The 25223-nt window shown below is 44.7% G+C and overlaps 1 protein-coding gene across 4 annotated transcripts; it reads right to left on the bottom strand.

Moving 5' to 3' along the window:
• Window positions 1-5804: 5804 nt before the first annotated feature.
• Window positions 5805-23082, bottom strand: LOC131722743 (zinc finger protein OZF-like). 4 transcript variants are annotated; one of them, XM_059015791.1, is made up of 2 exons: window positions 23054-23082; window positions 5805-7833 (listed from the first exon to the last, which is right to left on the bottom strand). In XM_059015791.1, exon 2 carries the CDS (start codon window positions 7796-7798, stop codon window positions 6242-6244), a length of 1557 nt encoding a protein of 518 aa, XP_058871774.1. In that variant the 5' UTR covers window positions 7799-7833; window positions 23054-23082; the 3' UTR covers window positions 5805-6241. The 4 variants fall into 4 exon arrangements, with proteins under 4 accessions (XP_058871774.1, XP_058871770.1, XP_058871772.1 ...); XM_059015787.1 differs by lacking the exon at window positions 23054-23082 and adding an exon at window positions 20290-20419; XM_059015789.1 differs by lacking the exon at window positions 23054-23082 and adding an exon at window positions 20310-20419.
• Window positions 23083-25223: the final 2141 nt, after the last annotated feature.

The raw sequence follows: 25223 nt of genomic DNA, 5'->3' as shown, positions 1-25223 counted from the left end.
GACCCCTGTGTGTGTGTGTGTGTGTGTTTGTTCAGCCTTGCTGACCCCTGTGTGTGTGTGTTTGTTCTGCCTTGTTGACCCCTGTGTGTGTGTGTGTGTGTGTGTTTGTTCAGCCTTGTTGACCCCTGTGTGTGTGTGTGTGTTCAGCCTTGTTGACCCCTGTGTGTGTGTGTGTGTGTGTGTGTGTGTGTGTGTGTTCAGCCTTGTTGACCCCTGTGTGTGTGTGTGTGCATTTGTTCAGCCTTGTTGACCCCTGTGTGTGTGTGTGTGTGTGTGTTCAGCCTTGTTGACCCCTGTGTGTGTGTGTGTGTGTGTGTGTTCAGCCTTGTAGACCCCTGTGTGTGTGTGTGTGTGTGTTCAGCCTTGTTGACCCCTGTGTGTGTGTGTGTGTGTGTGTGTGTTCAGCCTTGTTGACCCCTGTGTGTGTGTGTGTGTGTGTGTGTGTGCGCATGCGTGCGTCAGTACCTGTGTGTCTGTAGGAGATATATTTTTTGTCTCAAGTCCCCTCCCGCGCTCCGTTCATAACTGATGGAAAACTAAAACAACTCCTCAGAACTATTCATGACGAGGGACATGTTAATAAAAACATAAACCATGGCGATTGTGTTGATAAAGATATCGCAGGAATAAGTCCAGGCAGCCGAACGCCAGGGAAAGCGACGCGTTGTGTTTTAAACCTGTCAGCGAGCCCGGCTCTGAAGAACAACAAAACACAAAACAAGAGACGCACATCGAGGGCCTGTCAAATTTGAAAATTCATTTATTACATTTCTCTTCATAGAATCCTCTGTAAGGTTAACATACAACCAGTCATATACAGAACAACGGATTTTGATAATTTACTCTAGTTATTGATAAAAAAAAAAATTGTAATATTTGTAAAACTTCCATCCTTTCCACAAGTCTCAAAACACCTGAACCGTGCCGTCTGAAGATATCCCTGTGTCTCTATCAGATGAATCTATAACAGCACAGCAGCTCAAATTAAAATGTGCATCGCTGCCCGAACCCAGAGACTGTCTATCACATGTCTGCAAACCTCAAGCCTAGAGGCCGTCCCAAACTGCACAGAACCGCGGAAATCTGAAGAGAATCTGTAATCTGCAGAGGGAGCATCTTACCTGTTTAGTATTTGAATGATAAAAATGGAAATCAAGTAAACATACTATCAAACTCTTTACAGGCGAAGCACTTCCAATGTAACATATCAGGCCTTTTTGTCAGTAAAATCTTTATACGCTGTCAAACAAAAACAAGACTTCTCATTGGGTCACGTTTTCAAACCCTCAACTCCAGCCTTTATGAACTCCTACTTCTTAAAAGGAGACACAACGTCTGTCGATTTCACAAAACTAGAAGCGAGCAGCTGAGTTCATGTATTCCAGGTCACTTTAGCGGTCCGTTTGTGATCATTCCGATGACGATGTCGCTGAGGAAGATGGCGGCTCCCTGGAGGAGTGCGAATTCCCAGGAATTCACTCCTCCACAGATTCGGACCGTCTCTACTCCAGACCGACTGGTTAATTGCAATCCCAAAACACCACTTCCGAGAGACTTACTTAAAAACAAAGTGCTTGATTACTTTCCCATAAACTGATTTCCTCGTCAATTTCAAAGATCACAGGTTAACCAGGAACTTAATACTGTATCACATTCTGAATATGAATATAGCTGAGTTATTAACTAGATAATACTTGGAATACCAGATACACATTTACCATTAAAAAGCAATCCATGTGATTTCTTTACCAGTCGTTCATTATTTTGTGTATCAGCCTCCACACAAAGCCGAGCGCAGTGCGGTATACTGTAATGATGCTGCAGTCAGTCTGCCCGGACTGCACCTGAACCATCTTAAAAACACGAAGCCTCCAATAAGCTCATTTGTAAAAGTTAGTAAAGAATGGCGCTATATAATCTAAGGAAGCTGAATGTGAACTCCTAGCTGGAGCAACGAGAGAGGGAGAGAGGGGGCGGGGCAGAGAAGGAGGCGGAGACGCTGCTAGGCAACCGGCTCCTGAACATTCCACTCCGCTGAGCAGAGACCGTTAGGATTTAAAAATGCCAAAGTTCCGAGCGCCGTTAGTATGGGCTGCCAGAAATGAGGAGAAAATAAATACAGCTTTTTATAAATGTGTGCATTCAGATATCATTTAGAAATCGAGTTACAACATTTAACAGATAGCTAAATATTTAAATACATCTTAAATCTCTTAACTAGATTTAACAGTTAGCTAAATTTTTAAATAAAACTTAAATCTCTCAACTAGATTTAACATTTAGTTAAATGTTTAACTGGCAGCTAAAGTGCATAGCATAAGTGTACCTGTGTGTGTGTGTGTGTGTGTGTGTGTGTGTGTGTGTGTCAGTACCTGTGTGTGTGTGTGTGTGTGTGTGTGTCAGTACCTCTGTGTGTGTGTGTGTGTGTGTGTGTCAGTACCTGTGTGTGTGTGTGTGTGTGTGTGTGTGTCAGTACCTGTGTGTGTGTGTCAGTACCTGTGAGTGTGTGTGTCTGTTAGTACCTGTGTGTGTGTGTGTGTGTGTGTGTGTCAGTACCTGTGTGTGTCACTATCTGTGTGTGTGTGTGTGTCTCAGTGTCTCAGTGTGTCTGTGTATCAGTGTGTGTGTCACTATCTGTGTGTGTGTGCCACTATCTGTATTCAGAACAGAATATACGAGGCACTTTTTTACACAGAGAATTGTGAGGGTCTGGAACCAACTCCCCAGTAATGTTGTTGAAGCTGACAGCCTGGGATCCTTCAAGAAGCTGCTTGATGAGATTCTGGGATCAATAAGCTACTAACAACCAAACGAGCAAGATGGGCTGAATGGCCTCCTCTCGTTTGTAAACTTTCTTATGTTCTTATCTGCAGTTTCCACTAGCAAGAAGTTGCCTCACCGGCAGAGGGTTCAGAAAGTGCATGGCCGAACCTTTCACCTGCCCTTGCCTCTTCAGGAAACACTCAGCAAACTGCCCCCACCAAACCAAGCCTTGTCAGATGACTTGGAACTCCACATCCTGGTACGCAGTGCACCAACAAAGTCCAAAACTGTTTGTGAAGACATCGTGGATCTCAATAAAGTGTATCATGTTTCACGGAAGTTAAAGGAAATCAATCCTTTCTACAAAGATAGCATCTTGCCACAAAACTGTCAAATTGCTTAATCACAATTTGAACACATTTCAGTGTCATTCTGACAATGAAATCACTGTGGAGGAAACAACCAAAGAACAACCTCACCCCAAAGAACCGGAGGAAGAGGCTGTCATTTACCACAATTACACAATACATCCCACACACAGTGAAAGAAAGGTACAGCTACTGATCTTTACCAAATGCTTCACATACAAGATGACCCTCTGGAAGAATGGGGGGAAAAAACTAGACCTACTGTGTTTCCCAGACTTGTACTCATGGAATCCATGGTTCATTCATTCAGCCAAGTTAGGAGCAAGAATTGTGTGAATCTTGGGCCCCAGCACTTTTCCAATTGTGCCTATTTGCTTGATGCTTGACAAGATTGGCCTGATTGCTTCTCCTAACTTGTTCTTTTGTATTTGATATCACCCCTTTAAACGGCTGTTGCGTTTTTCTAACTTGTTTTTTTACATTGACAATGTTTTTGTTATAGATAGATCAATGTTTAAATGGTTCTGATGTTCGTAGTTTTCAAATGCACACAATATCATCAGATCAGTTAAAGTCTTATCTTGTTTCAATTGTTCATCAAAGTATAACTGTTTCTATTTTTAATCTTAAAGCGTTACATTGTATTACATGTTTTTCCTTCTGGTTCGTATGTAGATATTTCCTATACATAGTATTTTACATGAATCTTAAACTCTTTGAAAGGTAACACTTATTCTGGAGATGTGGTACTTGCTGAAAAGCACAGTTGGAATGTAGTTGGTATTCTCTGTGACACAAAGAGTTGCAGTTGGATGTGGAGTCGAGACATAGGATGGATGTCTGCATTACAGTGCTTCAAATGAAGCCCCATTCAAGCAGAGGCTCAATGGTTACTTCATTGTGAGAGGAGTCCAAATCCCAAGATAAAGAGGAGTTCATGCCTGTTTTTATTTAAATGTAGCGCTGTGACAGAAATACAATAAATCTCCCCAAGAACAGAGTTCCCTGGATGCTAGAAAGGGGGCGGCACTCCATTGCATTAATGCATTGACCCGGAAGGGAAATGACATGGCAGCCGCAGATTGGAGGGGCAGCTGCACTCGTATACCAAGGGGTCATGACGCAATCTGTTCCTTCACTTTGGTTTGAGTTTTGAACCTGTAAGGACCGCAAGAGACCCTGTGAAAAATTACGTATTGGGAGTGTTTTGCTTGCTTGTCTGCAATTGTCTTGTTTTGTAAATTTCCCTTGTTTTGTAAATTTTGTATCTTCAATGTCCCTCCTCGTTTTTGTTCCAACTGTACCCTAAATTACTTAATTGGACCAAGTAAACCCAGCCAGCAGCACACATGCATTCGTTACAACGCATAAGCGAAAACATAATTCTATGAACACACTTAAGAAGTTAATATCCCAAAAAGCATGTTAATTTAAGAATATCATCACTTTTTGTTTGTCTACGTATATTTCCAATCTGTAATCCAAGCCTCCACTAACAACCCACGTAAACTATTCTCTACCTTCTCCTCCCTCCTAAACCCTCCCCCCTCCTCCTCCCTCCCCCCTCCTCCTCCCTCCTCCTCTATCTCCCCTGATGACTTTGCCTCCTTCTCAGAAAATCTCAGATATCCGCAAACTCTTTAACACCTCTCCCTCCCCCGCACCCCCTCCTGCTCCAACCCCTACACCCACTGCAACCCCTACTGACTCGCCCTCCTTCTCCACCTTCTTGCCCCTCTCGGACTCTGACCTCTCCTCCCTGCTCCAGGGTCACAAACCCACCACGTGTGCCTTGGACCCCCTCCCCACTCACCTCTTTCAAGCTGCTGCTCCTGCTCTCTTCATCTCCTCCCTCCTCAACACCTCTCTATTTTACTGCATTTAATCCTGTACTTCAGAATACTGTAATCTGCCAAGTGTTTAACCTGTAGTACTTTGTATTTAATCATATCCTGATGTAACTATCACTATTTAATCATATCCTGATGTAACTTTCACTATTATCTGCTGTATTATTGAATTGTGGTTTGTCACACTTGAACAAAAGTTATTGTATTTCTTGCTCTTATTGTATTACTTGTATTGTAACACTTGAAATGTATTTGCTTACGATTGTAAGTCGCCCTGGATAAGGGTGTCTGCTAATAAATAATAATAATAATAATAATTTTGGTTGTGTAAAAGGAAAGTACAGTGTATACAGTAGGCTACGCAAGTAAATACTTTTAGCATATTTCAGTTGTCTGTGCACTACATTAATTACTGAGAAGAAAAGATTTCCGTTTGTGTTTAATTAAAGAACTCTGCAATGATCTGTTTACATGCTTCTCTTCATTCATAAATCACCTTAAGATCTAAAAGGAAAACCAAATGTATTTATTGCCATTGTTATTTAACATACTATTAACACATTTTTTGCTTTCTTTTATATTTTAAGGTGCTTTATTTTAAAAGTAACTCAAAGCCCTGAAACTCTTAAACAGGAAGTTTCACATACATATGAACAACGAGTTGAATCTACACCAGTGGGAGGCATGCGTAAAACAACAGGCACAATCCGAAGTCTTAAATCAGGAAAAAAAATGATAACACATGAAGGGTAAGCATTTGTATACAAAAGTAGTTTGAAACAAACATTCATAATTAAACTACCGCAGAAAGGATGAAACGAAGTTACAGGAATGAAAATTACTTTAATACATCACGGCTAGGTCTACAAAGTCACAAAAAAACTACGAAAAGTCAAGATACAAAAAAAAAATTAATGATATATAGAGCTTTATATATGCTACTGGCAGCTTAATGTGTTGCATCAAACATATATAGTGTTCAGAGAAAAAGCTTGGCATATATTTCCAATGTCTCCCTTCTAAGTAGAATGACCCTGAAACTGTCATAAATCCTCACAGCATGATGAGTGAGATTCATTTCCAATTCAGGGGCAGGAGTGGAGCTGAATCCCAGGGCTCTACAGTTCACTCTGAAAGAATGGATCTGTCTGCTTCAGTTTGACACGATCCCCTTCTCTGTGTCTGTGGATTCAAGCTAGCTCTCACTCCTGGGGACCCCCTTCATTTACTGCAGGATGAGAGAGAGAGAGAATGAATTAGTCAGCTCTCCACACACTCAAACATGTAGGGTGGAGAGGTGAGGGACTGGGAGGGAGGGAGGCTGGCTTCAGTGTGAATTTGCAGGTGTCGTTTTAGGGTGCTTGACTGTCTGAAGCTCTTCCCACATTCGGTACAGCGATATGGCTTCTCTCCAGTGTGAATTCGTTGGTGTGTTTTTAGGGTTCCTGATTCAGTGAAGCTCTCCCCACATTCAGTACAGTGATACGGCTTCTCTCCAGTGTGAATTCGTTGGTGTGTTTTTAGTTGTCCTGATTCAGTGAAGCTTTTCCCACATTCATTACAGTAATATGGCTTCTCTCCAGTGTGAATTCGTTGGTGTAGTTGTAGGCTTTTTAAGCAACTAAAGTTCTTTCCACATTCAGTACAGTGATATGGCTTCTCTCCAGTATGAATTCGTTGGTGTCTTTTTAGGTTTTCTAACCGACTGAAGCTGTCCCCACATTCAACACAGTGATACGGCTTCTCTCCAGTGTGAGTTCGCTGGTGTGTTTTTAGGTGACCTGAATGACTGAAGCTCTTCCAACATTCAGTACAGTGATACGGCTTCTCTCCAGTGTGAATTCGCTGGTGTGTTTTTAGGTGACCTAATTGACTGAAACTCTCCCCGCAGTCAGAACAGTGATACGGCTTCTCTCCAGTGTGAGTTCGCTGGTGTCTTTTTAGGTTTCCTAACTTAATGAAGCTCTTCCAACATTCAGTACAGTGATACGGCTTCTCTCCAGAGTGAGTTCGCTGGTGTGTTTTTAGGTGACCTGAATGACTGAAGCTCTTCCAACATTCAGTACAGTGATATGGCTTCTCTCCAGTGTGAGTTCGCTGGTGTCTTTTTAGGTTTCCTAACTTAATGAAGCTCTTCCCACATTCAGAACAGTGATACGGCTTCTCTCCAGAGTGAATTCGCTGCTGTGTTTTTAGGTTTCCTAACTGACTGAAACTCTCCCCATATTTAGGACAGTGATGCAGCGCCTCTCCAGTGTGAATTCGCTGGTGTGTTTTTAGGTTTCCTAATCGACTGAAGCTCTTCCAACATTCAGAACAATGATGTGATATCTTTGGCCGGGATATGTTTTCTGAATCCTTACACAACAAATCAACAGACTGTTCAATGTGGACAGGCTGCAATTCAGTCTCTTCTTTAAAGTGGACAGGCTCCAGTTCAGTCTCTTCCTCTTTAATGTGGACAGGCTCCAGTTCAGTCTCTTCCTCTTTAATGTGGACAGGCTCCAGTTCAGTCTCTTCCTCTTTAATGTGGACAGGCTCCAGTTCAGTCTCTTCTTTAATGTGGACAGGCTCCAGTTCAGTCTCTTCTTTAATGTGGACAGGCTCCAGTTCAGTCTCTTCTTTAATGTGGACAGGCTCCAGTTCAGTCTCTTCTTTAATGTGGACAGGCTCCAGTTCAGTCTCTTCTTTAATGTGGACAGGCTCTAGTTCAGTCTCTTCTTTCATGTGGACAGGCTCCAGTTCAGGCATCTCCTGTTTAATGCAGACAGGTACCAATTCCAGAAACTCCTCCTGTTTAATGTAAACAGACTCCATCTTTCTAACTTTGCTTTCACCAGGATAAGGCAGTCCTGAAAACAGAAAATGAAATGAAGTATTACGATCTGTTCTCTTATCGCTGTTTACACTTACAACTTGGACCTGAACTGGCTTAGGTTCGATCAGATTCAAAGATTCTTATCATTTGACCCCCCGTTTAAAACATAAATGCGTGTCTCAGTGATGTCACGCAAAAAAATAAGAGATCAGAGAGTGAAATCCAATCCCTCCCTAATGCAATGATATGCGTTTCCAACTTGCACGGCAGTATGGTGTCCCAGTAAGTCAAAAAAATGAAGTCCTTAAAGGGTTAAGTGCACATGTATAATATGTTAGTCTTTATAGAATACCTGTGAAAAGTAAAATATAAAGGCCAGTTTACTTACCTGTTGTTAAAGGAGGACAGCAGGACAGCAGGGTGGCAGCATGAAGAGGAAAAGAGAAAAAGAGTTAGGCAGGAACGCTGAGCACAGGGATCTCTTTGAAACAATGCACATTTTAATAGTAAATAATGTACATACTGGCCGCATCATTACTGCGTTTGTGAGAGCAGTCTGGAAGACGCCATGTTGTGGGACATTGATCATTACCGTAGCCTGGTTATTATTATTATTATTATTATTATTATTATTATTATTATTATTATTAGGCAGACTTTATCCAAAGAGACTTACATGTGTTACAGGGCAGTACACTACTAGAATACAATGAGATAAAAACCCTTTAAAATACCAGAATAATTCTAGAACCCTTCTCAATTTTTTGCAAAAATTACAAGAAATTTACAGATTTAGCTCGATTTACATGATTCATTCAAAACTCAAAAAGGAGGAAAATCGAAAAATTACAAGTGTTTTAAAATTTTAAACAGGTCTACTCATTCTTTGCAATAACACCAAACTTTTTTTTACTCTATAACTTGTCATGAAAATAAAAAATGAAAGACTTTAAGAAACTAGTTACAAAAATGTAACCTTCTATTATACATGGTTTGCTGTTTCATACTTGGAAACAATACTGTTTTTGATTTTAAGCAATTGAATTTAAATATTTACATTGATTAAACCTATACATTTCTATAACAACTGTGGCTTTAAAACAGCAATATTAATATTATAAAACTGTTTAATTGGATTGTGTAAGTGTTGAATTGATTAATTGGTGTGAGGATTGTGGAAGTCTTGAATCTGCTGAAAGCCCAGAGCACAGCTATCACTGCACAGCACAAACCAGAGCACAGCTATCACTGCACAGCACAAACCAGAGCACAGCTATCACTGCACAGCAAACCCCAGAGCACAGCTATCACTGCCCAGCACAAACCAGAGCACAGCTATCACTGCCCAGCACAAACCCCAGAGCACAGCTATCACTGCCCAGCACAAACCCCAGAGCACAGCTATCACTGCACAGCACAAACCCTAGAGCACAGCTATCACTGCACAGCACAAACCCCAGAGCACAGCTATCACTGCACAGCACAAACCCCAGAGCACAGCTATCACTGCCCAGCACAAACCCCAGAGCACAGCTATCACTGCCCAGCACAAACCCCAGAGCACAGCTATCACTGCACAGCAAACCCCAGAGCACAGCTATCACTGCACAGCACAAACCAGAGCACAGCTATCACTGCCCAGCACAAACCCCAGAGCACAGCTATCACTGCCCAGCACAAACCCCAGAGCACCGCAATCACTGCACAGCAAACCCCAGAGCACAGCTATCACTGCCCAGCACAAACCAGAGCACAGCTATCACTGCACAGCAAACCCCAGAGCACAGCTATCACTGCCCAGCACAAACCAGAGCACAGCTATCACTGCACAGCACAAACCCCAGAGCACAGCTATCACTGCACAGCACAAACCAGAGCACCACTATCACTGCCCAGCACAAACCCCAGAGCACAGCTATCACTGCACAGCAAACCCCAGAGCACAGCTATCACTGCACAGCAAACCCCAGAGCACAGCTATCACTGCCCAGCACAAACCAGAGCACAGCTATCACTGCCCAGCACAAACCAGAGCACAGCTATCACTGCACAGCAAACCCCAGAGCACAGCTATCACTGCTCAGCACAAACCTGAGCACAGCAATCACTGCACAGCAAATCCCAGAGCACAGCTATCACTGCCCAGCACAAACTCCAGAGCACAGCTATCACTGCCCAGCACAAACCCCAGAGCACAGCTATCACTGCCCAGCAAACCCCAGAGCACAGCTATCACTGCCCAGCACAAACCAGAGCACAGCTATCACTGCCCAGCACAAACCAGAGCACAGCTATCACTGCCCAGCACAAACCCCAGAGCACAGCTATCACTGCACAGCACAAACCCCAGAGCACAGCTATCACTGCCCAGCACAAACCAGAGCACAGCTATCACTGCCCAGCACAAACCCCAGAGCACAGCTATCACTGCCCAGCACAAACCCCAGAGCACAGCTATCACTGCACAGCAAACCCCAGAGCACAGCTATCACTGCACAGCAAACCCCAGAGCACTGCTATCACTGCCCAGCAAAACCCCAGAGCACCGCTATCACTGCCCAGCACAAACCAGAGCACAGCTATCACTGCACAGCAAACCCCAGAGCACAGCTATCACTGCCCAGCACAAACCAGAGCACAGCTATCACTGCACAGCACAAACCCCAGAGCACAGCTATCACTGCACAGCAAACCCCAGAGCACAGCTATCACTGCCCAGCACAAACCAGAGCACAGCTATCACTGCACAGCAAACCCCAGAGCACAGCTATCACTGCCCAGCACAAACCAGAGCACAGCTATCACTGCACAGCACAAACCCCAGAGCACAGCTATCACTGCACAGCACAAACCAGAGCACCACTATCACTGCCCAGCACAAACCCCAGAGCACAGTTATCACTGCACAGCAAACCCCAGAGCACAGCTATCACTGCCCAGCACAAACCAGAGCACAGCTATCACTGCCCAGCACAAACCAGAGCACAGCTATCACTGCACAGCAAACCCCAGAGCACAGCTATCACTGGCCAGCACAAACCAGAGCACAGCTATCACTGCACAGCAAACCCCAGAGCACAGCTATCACTGCCCAGCACAAACCTGAGCACAGCAATCACTGCACAGCAAATCCCAGAGCACAGCTATCACTGCCCAGCACAAACTCCAGAGCACAGCTATCACTGCCCAGCACAAACCCCAGAGCACAGCTATCACTGCCCAGCAAACCCCAGAGCACAGCTATCACTGCCCAGCACAAACCAGAGCACAGCTATCACTGCCCAGCACAAACCAGAGCACAGCTATCACTGCCCAGCACAAACCACAGAGCACAGCTATCACTGCCCAGCACAAACCAGAGCACAGCTATCACTGCCCAGCACAAACCCCAGAGCACAGCTATCACTGCCCAGCACAAACCCCAGAGCACAGCTATCACTGCACAGCAAACCCCAGAGCACAGCTATCACTGCACAGCAAACCCCAGAGCACTGCTATCACTGCCCAGCAAAACCCCAGAGCACAGCTATCACTGCCCAGCACAAACCAGAGCACAGCTATCACTGCACAGCAAACCCCAGAGCACAGCTATCACTGCCCAGCACAAACCAGAGCACAGCTATCACTGCACAGCACAAACCCCAGAGCACAGCTATCACTGCACAGCAAACCCCAGAGCACAGCTATCACTGCCCAGCACAAACCAGAGCACCACTATCACTGCCCAGCACAAACCCCAGAGCACAGCTATCACTGCCCAGCACAAACCAGAGCACAGCTATCACTGCCCAGCAAACCCCAGAGCACAGCTATCACTGCCCAGCACAAACCCCAGAGCACAGCTATCACTGCCCAGCACAAACCCCAGAGCACTGCTATCACTGGTGAGCACAAACCCCAGAGCACAGCTATCACTGCACAGCAAACCCCAGAGCACTGCTATCACTGCACAGCACAAAGCAGAGCACAGCTATCACTGCACAGCAAACCACAGAGCACAGCTATCACTGCACAGCACAAACCCCAGAGCACAGCTATCACTGCACAGCAAACCCCAGAGAACAGCTATCACTGCCCAGCACAAACCAGAGCACAGCTATCACTGCCCAGCACAAACCAGAGCACAGCTATCACTGCCCAGCACAAACCAGAGCACAGCTATCACTGCCCAGCACAAACCAGAGCACAGCTATCACTGCCCAGCACAAACCCCAGAGCACAGCTATCACTGCCCAGCACAAACCCCAGAGCACAGCTATCACTGCCCAGCAAACCCAAGAGCACAGCTATCACTGCACAGCAAACCCCAGAGCACAGCTATCACTGCCCAGCACAAACCCCAGAGCACAGCTATCACTGCCCAGCACAAACCCCAGAGCACAGCTATCACTGCCCAGCAAACCCCAGAGCACAGCTATCACTGCCCAGCACAAACCAGAGCACAGCTATCACTGCCCAGCACAAACCAGAGCACAGCTATCACTGCACAGCAAAACCCCAGAGCACAGCTATCACTGCCCAGCACAAACCCCAGAGCACAGCTATCACTGCCCAGCAAACCCCAGAGCACAGCTATCACTGCCCAGCACAAACCTGAGCACAGCTATCACTGCCCAGCACAAACCCCAGAGCACAGCTATCACTGCACAGCAAACCCCAGAGCACAGCTATCACTGCCCAGCACAAACCTGAGCACAGCTATCACTGCCCAGCACAAACCCCAGAGCACAGCTATCACTGCCCAGCACAAACCCCAGAGGACAGCTATCACTGCACAGCACAAACCCCAGAGCACAGCTATCACTGCACAGCACAAACCCCAGAGCACAGCTATCACTGCCCAGCAAACCCCAGAGCACAGCTATCACTGCCCAGCACAAACCAGAGCACAGCTATCACTGCCCAGCACAAACCAGAGCACAGCTATCACTGCCCAGCACAAACCCCAGAGCACAGCTATCACTGCACAGCACAAACCCCAGAGCACAGCTATCACTGCCCAGCAAACCCCAGAGCACAGCTATCACTGCACAGCAAACCCCAGAGCACTGCTATCACTGCCCAGCAAAACCCCAGAGCACAGCTATCACTGCCCAGCACAAACCCCAGAGCACAGCTATCACTGCCCAGCAAACCCCAGAGCACAGCTATCACTGCCCAGCACAAACCCCAGAGCACAGCTATCACTGCCCAGCACAAACCAGAGCACAGCTATCACTGCCCAGCACAAACCCCAGAGCACAGCTATCACTGCCCAGCACAAACCCCAGAGCACAGCTATCACTGCACAGCACAAACCTGAGCACAGCTATCACTGCCCAGCACAAACCCCAGAGCACAGCTATCACTGCACAGCAAACCCCAGAGCACAGCTATCACTGCCCAGCACAAACCTGAGCACAGCTATCACTGCCCAGCACAAACCCCAGAGCACAGCTATCACTGCCCAGCACAAACCCCAGAGCACAGCTATCACTGCACAGCACAAACCAGAGCACAGCTATCACTGCCCAGCACAAACCAGAGCACAGCTATCACTGCCCAGCACAAACCACAGAGCACAGCTATCACTGCCCAGCACAAACCCCAGAGCACAGCTATCACTGCCCAGCAAACCCCAGAGCACAGCTATCACTGCCCAGCACAAACCCCAGAGCACAGCTATCACTGCCCAGCACAAACCAAGCACAGCTATCACTGCCCAGCACAAACCCCAGAGCACAGCTATCACTGCCCAGCACAAACCCCAGAGCAGAGATATCACTGCCCAGCAAACCCCAGAGCACAGCTATCACTGCCCAGCACAAACCCCAGAGCACAGCTATCACTGCCCAGCAAACCCCAGAGCACAGCTATCACTGCCCAGCAAACCCCAGAGCACAGCTATCACTGCCCAGCACAAACCCCAGAGGACAGCTATCACTGCACAGCACAAACCCCAGAGCACAGCTATCACTGCACAGCACAAACCCCAGAGCACAGCTATCACTGCCCAGCAAACCCCAGAGCACAGCTATCACTGCCCAGCACAAACCAGAGCACAGCTATCACTGCCCAGCACAAACCAGAGCACAGCTATCACTGCCCAGCACAAACCCCAGAGCACAGCTATCACTGCACAGCAAACCCCAGAGCACAGCTATCACTGCCCAGCACAAACCAGAGCACAGCTATCACTGCCCAGCACAAACCCCAGAGCACAGCTATCACTGCCCAGCAAACCCCAGAGCACAGCTATCACTGCACAGCAAACCCCAGAGCACTGCTATCACTGCCCAGCAAAACCCCAGAGCACAGCTATCACTGCACAGCAAACCCCAGAGCACTGCTATCACTGCACAGCACAAACCAGAGCACAGCTATCACTGCCCAGCAAACCCCAGAGCACAGCTATCACTGCCCAGCAAACCCCAGAGCACAGCTATCACTGCCCAGCACAAACCAGAGCACAGCTATCACTGCCCAGCACAAACCCCAGAGCACAGCTATCACTGCCCAGCACAAACCCCAGAGCACAGCTATCACTGCCCAGCACAAACCAGAGCACAGCTATCACTGCCCAGCACAAACCACAGAGCACAGCTATCACTGCACAGCACAAACCCAGAGCACAGCTATCACTGCACAGCAAACCCCAGAGCACAGCTATCACTGCACAGCAAACCCCAGAGCACTGCTATCACTGCCCAGCAAAACCCCAGAGCACAGCTATCACTGCACAGCAAACCCCAGAGCACTGCTATCACTGCACAGCAGAAACCAGAGCACAGCTATCACTGCACAGCAAACCCCAGAGCACAGCTATCACTGCAAAGCACAAACCCCAGAGCACAGCTATCACTGCACAGCAAACCCCAGAGCACAGCTATCACTGCACAGCACAAACCAGAGCACAGCTATCACTGCACAGCACAAACCAGAGCACAGCTATCACTGCACAGCAAACCCCAGAGCACAGCTATCACTGCCCAGCACAAACCCCAGAGAACAGCTATCACTGCACAGCAAACCCCAGAGCACAGCTATCACTGCACAGCACAAACCCCAGAGCACAGCTATCACTGCCCAGCACAAACCCCAGAGAACAGCTATCACTGCACAGCAAACCCCAGAGCACTGCTATCACTGCCCAGCAAAACCCCAGAGCACAGCTATCACTGCACAGCAAACCCCAGAGCACTGCTATCACTGCACAGCACAAACCAGAGCACAGCTATCACTGCACAGCACAAACCCCAGAGAACAGCTATCACTGCACAGCAAACCCCAGAGCACAGCTATCACTGCACAGCACAAACCCCAGAGCACAGCTATCACTGCCCAGCACAAACCCCAGAGAACAGCTATCACTGCACAGCAAACCCCAGAGCACTGCTATCACTGCCCAGCAAAACCCCAGAGCACAGCTATCACTGCACAGCAAACCCCAGAGCACTGCTATCACTGCACAGCACAAACCAGAGCACATCTATCACTGCACAGCAAACCCCAGAGCACAGCTATCACTGCCCAGCACAAACCCCAGAGCACGACTATCACTGCACAGCACAAACCACAGAGCACCGCTATCACTGCACAACACAAACCCCAGAGCACAGCTATCACTGCCCAGCACAAACCCCAGAGCACCGCTATCACTGCCCAGCAAACCCCAGAGCACAGCTATCACTGCCCAGCACAAACCAGAGCACAGCTATCACTGCCCAGCACAAACCAGAGCACAGCTATCACTGCCCAGCACAAACCAGAGCACAGATATCACTGCCCAGCACAAACCCCAGAGCACAGCTATCACTGCCCAGCACAAACCAGAGCACAGCTATCACTGCACAGCAAACCCCAGAGCACAGCTATCACTGCCCAGCACAAACCAGAGCACAGCTATCACTGCCCAGCACAAACCAGAGCACAGCTATCACTGCACAGCACAAACCCCAGAGCACAGCTATCACTGCCCAGCACAAACCAGAGCACAGCTATCACTGCACAGCAAACCCCAGAGCACAGCTATCACTGCCCAGCACAAACCAGAGCACAGCTATCACTGCACAGCACAAACCCCAGAGCACAGCTATCACTGCACAGCAAACCCTGTAAATTAAAGCCTATACATAACTAATTTACATTTGCATTCTCTGAATATTGAAAAAAATGATCTTTTTTAAATCGTGTTACACGTAATCACAGTCACCATCCAGCGCGTTCTGTTTATTCTGGATGTTTGCTTTTTACTGCATTCAGTAACTCCATCCACAGTAATTCTGAATGCTTTCATTTCAAATGGTGAAGCATTGAACTTGTGTTTTTGTGGTCGGGCAATTTTGTTTGGCATAATTATTTACATACCACAGTTCTCTTGTCCAGTTCCTCAAAATAACCTCAAATGTGCTTTTGCCTCGTTCCTTTGTTTAGAGATGCAATTCTATTTAAAATACAGCAGAAAAAAACACTTTTCTTACCCCATGTGGACTGAACCATGCCCACTACAGCATGAACAGACGTGTTGAGAATAAAACCAGCCCCAGTGTCAATCTTTCTATTGCACCAATTCTAAAAACTACTTGGAGGCAATTGCCAAACCCCTTCCCTTTTATAATTTCCACCCTTACCACAGCAGTTGGATACGCGATGGCCTGCTGTATATGATGATAAATTACTAAAATGAATACATAAATAAAGTATGCGTTTGGTGAAATTTGTCACGTGACCGGTTATACATCTAGCATATTATTCAACGTTTAACCACCTTTGTAGAGTTTATACATTTAAACTTCCCATCCCTAGTATATCCATTGCTGCAGCACCAGTGGATGATGGATGTGTCTTGTGTCATCTGGAAAGAGCTGCATGTTCTACCTCTTGCCTGATGATGGCAGTCTGAAGTTACTTGTGTTGTCTGGTTCCTTTGGCTGCTTGTGTGGGGTGGGAATGGAGAGTTAGGGTTAAAAACACTAATGCCACGTTCCCTTGCTTTTGTGGCGATGAGTTCAACCATAACTGCTGCATTAACATAGTTTATTGCAATGAATTTCTTTGCTTTTTGAGAAGACAGTTTTTATATTTATTATAAACTAGAGCTCTTGTGTGGAGGTGTTCCATACAGGACTGCTGCATTTCACCACATTGTATTAGACACGTTAATGCAAAGAGTGCAATCTCAGGAATTCCAGCAAAATAGTAAAACAAGGTTGATTGTATATACATTGTTTTTTTAATCTATGACACATAATTTTAAGATAAGAAATGCTGGACTGTTATCATTTTTATTACTATAACTCAGGAAATGTTTCATATATTTTCACCAAACCCTCGAAAGGCCCGTCCTCAGCACAGACCGCGTGTACCTCACTCAGTCTGGTGCATAAATTCAATTCGGTGAGCAAAAAAACATGTTAGGTAAAGGGGGAAAAGAGAATCTTTACGAAAAAACAGGTATCCAGACCTCGTTAACCGTACGCGGTGGCGTAAGAGGAACATTCACCATTGTGGGCAATTCCAACAAACCCCGCCAAAGTTATTAAAGTGCAGTTAGAGGTTTAACAGAAAGCTATTGCGCCACTATAATATGATTATTAATGTTCACTTCTGATTTATCGATTTCACACTGTAAAAAAAACACCTTACAGCTGGCAACCGACAGAGCATAGTGAAAAAGAATCCATGCTTCAGTGTTTCGCATCTTATGAATCAGACACTTGAAATAAGCTGCATGTCTACGTATTGTCATTTTACTAACATTTTAAAACACCCTGCGTCTAAGTAATTAGAGCACATTTGTGCAATTTCTGAAAAATAACGCATTTCCCGCAGATATTATGATAAACACTATAGATTTAAATTTACAGATGCAAACAACGGTGTCGTCAGTTTACAAGATTTGATGCTCTTGAGAGTGAGAGGCCTGAATTTGAGGAGCAGGACCCCAGCAGAGCTATTGAATATTGAGGCTCTGAATTTGAGGAGTAGGACCCCAGCAGAGCTACTGAATATTGAGGCTCTGAATTTGAGGAGCAGGACCCCAGCAGAGCTACTGAATATTGAGGCTCTGAATTTGAGGAGTAGGACCCCAGCAGAGCTACTGAATATTGAGACTCTGAATATGAGGAGCAGGACCCCAGCAGAGCTATTGAATATTGAGGCTCTGAATTTGAGGAGCAGGACCCCAGCAGAGCTATTGAATATTGAGGCTCTGAATTTGAGGAGTAGGACCCCAGCAGAGCTACTGAATATTGAGGCTCTGAATTTGAGGAGCACGACCCCAGCAGAGCTACTGAATATTGAGGCTCTGAATTTGAGGAGTAGGACCCCAGCAGAGCTACTGAATATTGAGGCTCTGAATTTGAGGAGTAGGACCCCAGCAGAGCTACTGAATATTGAGGCTCTGAATTTGAGGAGCAGGACCCCAGCAGAGCTACTGAATATTGAGGCTCTGAATTTGAGGAGTAGGACCCCAGCAGAGTTATTGAATATTGAGGCTCTGAATTTGAGGAGTAGGACCCCAGCAGAGCTACTGAATATTGAGGCTCTGAATTTGAGGAGCAGGACCCCAGCAGAGCTACTGAATATTGAGGCTCTGAATTTGAGGAGTAGGACCCCAGCAGAGCTACTGAATATTGAGACTCTGAATTTGAGGAGCAGGACCCCAGCAGAGCTACTGAATATTGAGGCTCTGAATTTGAGGAGTAGGACCCCAGCAGAGCTACTGAATATTGACGCTCTGAATTTGAGGAGTAGGACCCCAGCAGAGCTACTGAATATTGAGGCTCTGAATTTGAGGAGCAGGACCCCAGCAGAGCTATTGAATATTGAGGCTCTGAATTTGAGGAGTAGGACCCCAGCAGAGCTACTGAATATTGAGACTCTGAATTTGAGGAGCAGGACCCCAGCAGAGCTACTGAATATTGAGGCTCTGAATTTGAGGAGTAGGACCCCAGCAGAGCTACTGAATATTAAGGCTCTGAATTTGAGGAGCACGACCCCAGCAGAGTTACTGAATATTGGCTTACTTCTGGTGGTCCCAAGCATGTGTGGGGCCAGAAGAGACATCTTTCTCTGGGACTCTCTTGGTGCATGAGGGCTGATGTAGTTTCAATCTTTATTATTTTGGTTTTGCCATGAACACACATTAGAAGGGCTACATTTTGACAAGTGTGTTTAGACTGAATTACTTTTACTTTTTATCTTTCATTTCATGAAACAAAAATGGTTATTAACTCTATAGGGTCCGTCCAATGTTAAATATCCTGCCGGAGACCCTGGCCCTTTAACTCTTTTTACTCAGGCTCATGTTTTTTGTGTTTGTGGATCAGTTGTGGATCAGATGCTCAAAAGCAGAGCTGTTTTTAAGAAAAAGTGGTTTTTCGAGCGTTTTGTCCCTTGCACAACTTTTTTTTTTTTTTTTTTGCTTGCACACCCCTGTATACACACACGCACGCACACGCACACACTATATATATATATATATATATACACACACACACATATATATATATATATATACACACGCACACACTATATATATATATATATATACACAGACAGTAACGCGGGTCACTCAGAAATGTCAGTGCTGGTTAGATAAGTGCATGTCTTATACCACATGCTTAACATTCTCGTAAGCTGATCTATTTATTATTATTATTATTATTATTATTATTTACGAATCTGTATTTCTGTACTTTTAATGCGTTTTGGTCAGGTGACAATAGAAAGAACACAATGACTTGTCATGACCGGCAATAAACACACCCGATGTTTAACTTTTAAGTTATGCTCGTGTTATTATACACAGTTATTTTAACAGCTTAGGAGTTGTTACAGCTTCAATGAATTGAAGGAAAAAAAGCCCCAGTTTTTTTTTTTCCGTGAGGGAATCTGGTAGCCCTGGTTGACACACAGCACATTGCGATCGTGTAGAAAGCAGCGGTCATTGTGTTATTATGATGAAGCACGCCGATGCACGTACAGTACAGGTGAGCGGTCATTGTGTTATTATGATGAAGCACGCCGATGCACGTACAGTACAGGTGAGCGGTCATTGTGTTATTATTATGATGAAGCACGCCGATGCACGTACAGTACAGGTGAGCGGTCATTGTGTTATTATGATGAAGCACGCCGATGCACGTACAGTACAGGAGGACACCGGACAGTTTAGCACAATGCAGTTCATGCACCGCGTTACAAACGGGACGGCGCTGCACAGAGCGGGACAAACTGTGCGATTCAAATCTCCTGCAGCACTACAGACGAGCCGCCGATACTCATCTCTGATTAACCCGACATGAATACAAATCCGATCCGAACTCAGTCTGTTTCAAAGAGCGCCGGAGAGTCTGCGAGCAGCTTTAATAATAATGAATGCGCTGCTGTGTCTGCTCGAGTCTCGCATCAAACTCCCGGTCCTCTAGATAATATGAACACATTACACACCCCCGAACCACACACGGGGTGTCCAGCGGTTGTACTGAATTCAATTCCAATAACTCACCGCTCTCTTACTCTCTCTACCTTATATTCTTTCTGTTTTCTCGTGTCTTTTTCTCCAAGCAACCCAAGCAATGTAACTTCCGATTCCGACTGGTGCACGGATTTAAAGATCCCCCCCATAGGGGAAACCGGTGCCTACATGTTGTTAAGTACAGGTTTGTTTAACCAATTCCTCGAGTAAAATAAGACTAATTTGTACGCACAGTGTTAAAACTGAAAAGCTAATACCTCACTTGGGGCTCACACCAGGAAGTACTTCCAGTAAGAGACGTATAAACCGCAGTGAAAAAAATAAACAAAAACTTGCATTCATAACAAAAAACAAACATATTCGACCCATATAAATCTAAACACTTTTTGTGATGCTGGAACAGGGTATATATATAAGGAGTGTTGATAATTTCACCCTAAACTTGCACACTGAAAGTAACATGTCAAAGCAAGAAGGAATCTAATCAGCAGAATATGCCTGTGTAATCACAACTCAGAGACTGGCAGACCTATGACATCACACATGGGACTACAAACACAGGCAAGGGATTCTGGGAATTGTAGTTTGCTTGCAGCTTTGTGATGGACTAATTGTATAATGAGATGGCACCGTTATTGTAGGTGAAGTGTCTGTTATGCTCATTCGGCACAGATTAATTGAGAGGGAGAGATGAGTAGGGTATAAAAACACCTGTAAATAACTGATTAGAGGCAGAAACAAGGCAGGACTCGGACGTCGAGAGATAGACATACCGTCAATTTTCAATTGTTCTGCTATTTCTTGACATGTGGCGTCCTTCTTTTCATTGTATTATCAGACACTGGCTCATAAAGAACATTATATTTTTTGACTTTAATAATTAAATTGATGTCGATTTTTCATTTCTGTGGTAATGTTGCCTGAGCAAGACAGACAGGGTGCGTTCACGCCATGCACACTTTCGCCATTCTGCACAGAATCGGAGCAAGTAGCCAATGAATTTTCAGAATCCTTACAGAATCTGCGCAGACTTAGCAAAGTCTGCGTCTCGTGAACGCACTCTTTGTCTGACAGCCGCTACCTTTGACCTTATTTCTGATTGGTCCATTGCGATGCGAACAGCGCGTAGCAAAAATACAAATAAAACAAATTTCTGTATTTGCTCGCTTCATTCGCGCCGCTTGTGTTGTGCATTACTCCATTTAAATCAATAGTTTTCATTATTTTTGCTCGCGTCCGGTGTGCATAGCTCTTTCAACATGCAAGCCCTGCATGCCCATTGACGTGTTTGATTTGGCATTGTATGCTGCAGAGCTGCGCTTACACTCCGACTTTTAACAATGTGTTTGTTAACATTTATGTATTTAGCTTTTTTTGTTTTTTACAGAACTGCCCCTTTAGTCACAGTCACGCCCCCCCGTGTCTATGTATGAATTACTGACTCATATTTGTGATTTGATTACACCAGCAGGTGAACTGATAATGGAAGGATGTTACTTTGTGAAAACAATACAATATTAATAAATAAATAACTAAATAAATAAATAAATACTACAACATTTTATAAACAAATACATGATACACCAAACTGTAGCACATTCGTTTACTCTTAATATCATAACAAATATACTTATTATAAATACGCACCTTCTTTTATTTGTTGGGAAACGGTCTGGAACTGAAGTGCTTTTTAATACAGTGCTATTTGAGTATTTAAAATATGGTTATCTTCAAAATTAAAATGTCAGCAACGGTGTGTTAATTAAACGAAGCGCCTGACGCCGCTCGGAACTTTCGCATTTTTAAATCCTAACGTAAACGAGCATATTTAAAGTTACATTTTTATTTGTTTTTCTATGATCGAGTGGAAATCTGCTCTGCAGCACACCAGCACCCACACCGCTCCCTGACCTGCACACCGCAGGACAACTGCTGTACAAAGGCTGTTTCATCAGTCACTGCTGTGGATTAAAATAGTATTGGTTTTAAGAATAAATAATTAAACTCACATGGGGAGGTGTCAGGTCGCGGGGCTTCCTGTGCTGTAAACCCGGTCGTCATGGAGACGGGCAGAACGCAGCTCTCGCTATTCCTTATCCAATGCTGCCATCGTGTGGTCATTTACTAGAACTGTTTGTTATCTATCTATCTATCAGCTCAGTTGCCCTTTGAAATGACTCGTAATAACCTTAACCCCTGTGTAAAAATAGTCATTTCAGATACATTCTTAAAATACAGCAAACAGAATATTTACAGGATAGCCAGGAGAGTACTGTGTGTATAAATAATAACGTTTTCTGTAATTGCTCTTATTTGAAATCATTCTCTTGTATTTATCATGCTTACTGCCTGTTCTTACTGGACTCATATCAGCAAATAGTTACTATCAGGTTTAGCTGCTCTTAGTCGAATTTGCTCTTATAATTTACTGTGTGCTTTATTATTTTGATCTTACTTGAATTGATTTTATGGTACTTTCATATCTGCTCTTATCTGTATTATGATATTCTGTAATGTGATGTTTTATAGCGTGATACTTTGTACTGTGATAACTTGTAACAACTGTAAGTCGACCTGAATGTCTGCTAAGAAATAAATATTAATAACAGTAGTAATGTCATTGCTGATTTTCACTACCTGTACTACCTCTTGTAAACAGCAGAGGGCAGCAGCGACCGCTTGTCACGGAGCTGTGTTCAGATCAAATAACATGTTAGTTTAATACAGTGGTGGCCGGTACGTGGATCGCAGAGATTTTCGGTGGATGTCGGGTCGAATCACAGCATATACTCACACAACAGTGTTTGCTTCGGATGATGGGCAGAGTCTTCTGTGTCGTCCAGTAGCACAGATGAAATCTCAACAGTTTCTGCGTACGAGACGAACAAAATGCTTGTGCGAAAATACATATTAATTTAGGCGCACGTAGGCGACTAGACATTCCTAAAGGTAGACTATAAAAAAATAAACGTGATTTATTTTTTCAGCTGGAAAGAAAAACAAAAAAAACCTCACATTCGGCTCTAAACTCAAAGCTCAATCGTAATGCACCCTGGGAATGTAGTTTATTGGTGTCCACTGCCCACTGTTAATCACACATTAAAAACTACAAATCCCATACCCGCCAGTTTCACTGATTTATCAGTGCGATGGCTACTCGTTTCCAGACAGTTTGTCAAACCAAGATGAGGAAAATAACAAATTCAGAGATGTCGGCGTCTTCACAGGGAATGAGCGATGCAGGTGTTTCAGAAATTGAAAGCGAACAGGGAGCTTCGAGTTAGTTACAGCGTGTTCACAGTCGAGTAAAATACAAGTTCAACCAACAGTGGCTAAAAGATTTCCCCTGGCTTAAGTTTGACAATGTTAAAAAAAAATCCATGTTGTTCCCGTTTCATCAGGATGCGGGGGAACTGATGGCAGGACAGACTGCATTTTAACAGAGAGCCAGGAGTTCAAACATGAAAATATCTTAAACACAGCGCTTCAAAACGGAGAGGCAGCTCAGCGCGCCGCCATGAACAGCAAGCAGCGCCTTCTGAGGAACATGCGAGCAGACAGCTAAAATAAATAAATAAATAAATAAATAAATAAATAAATAAATAAAACGTTAACCATTTTAATCGTGTTGATGCAAAAGAATTAAACTGCACACGTGTTATGTAAGAAAGAAGGAAAAAAAGATCTGTAGACATTCAACAATACGTTTAAGCAAAACATGTTTATTATTATTATTATTATTGTGTGTGTGTGTCCCTAAATGTCAGTGCGCGTCAAGCATGTATATTTAATCTCGCTTATAATTGCTGGTCATAGCTTTTAGTTGGTCAAAGCAAGTAGTTTTTAATACAGTGCTATTTGAGTATTTAAAATATGGTTATCTTCAAAATTAAAATATCAGCAACGGTGTGTTAATTATACGAAGCGCCTGACGCCGCTCGGAACTTTGGCATTTTTAAATCCTAACGGTCTCTGCTCAGCGGAGTGGAATGTTCAGGAGCCGGTTGCCTAGCAGCGTCTCCGCCTCCTTCTCTGCCCCGCCCCCTCTCTCCCTCTCTCGTTGCTCCAGCTAGGAGTTCACATTCAGCTTCCTTAGATTATATAGCGCCATTCTTTACTAACTTTTACAAATGAGCTTATTGGAGGCTTCGTGTTTTTAAGATGGTTCAGGTGCAGTCCGGGCAGACTGACTGCAGCATCATTACAGTATACCGCACTGCGCTCGGCTTTGTGTGGAGGCTGATACACAAAATACACACTGAGACACAAACACACACTGAGACACACACACACACACACTTAGACAAACAAACTGAGACACACACACAGGTACAATTATGTTATGTTAGAGGCAAGTTAAATATTTAACTAAATGTTATGTATTTAAATATTTAGCTAAATGTTAAATCTAGTTAAGAGATTTAAGATGTATTTAAATATTTAGCTAAATGTTAAATCTACTTAAGAGAGATTTAAGATTTATTTAAATATTTAGCTATCAGTGACTTCACACACCTCCGTGATCTCACACACATTGGTGATGTCACACACCTCAGTGACCTCACACACCTCAATGATCTCACACACCTCCGTGATCTCACACACCTCCGTGATCTCACACACATCGGTGATCTATCACACCTCAGTGATCTCACACACCTCAGTGATCTCACACACCTCCGTGATCTCACACACATCGGTGATCTCACAGACCTCAATGATCTCACACACCTCCGTGATCTCACACACCTCCGTGATCTCACAAACATCGGTGATCTCACAGACCTCAGTGATCTCACAGACCTCGGTGATCTCACACACCTCCGTGATCTCACACACCTCCGTGATCTCACACACCTCAGTGATCTCACACACCTCAATGATCTCACACACAGGTCTCAGCTGTTGGTGTTCTGAGCTGGCATCAGTGTAGATGTTATTTTCTGAGCTGAGCTGAGCTTTCA

Source organism: Acipenser ruthenus, chromosome 51 (assembly GCF_902713425.1).
Source record: "Acipenser ruthenus chromosome 51, fAciRut3.2 maternal haplotype, whole genome shotgun sequence".
Taxonomy (NCBI): domain Eukaryota; kingdom Metazoa; phylum Chordata; class Actinopteri; order Acipenseriformes; family Acipenseridae; genus Acipenser; species Acipenser ruthenus.
The sequence above is the reverse complement of the archived record's forward strand: the minus strand, read 5'-3'. Positions and strand labels throughout refer to the sequence as shown.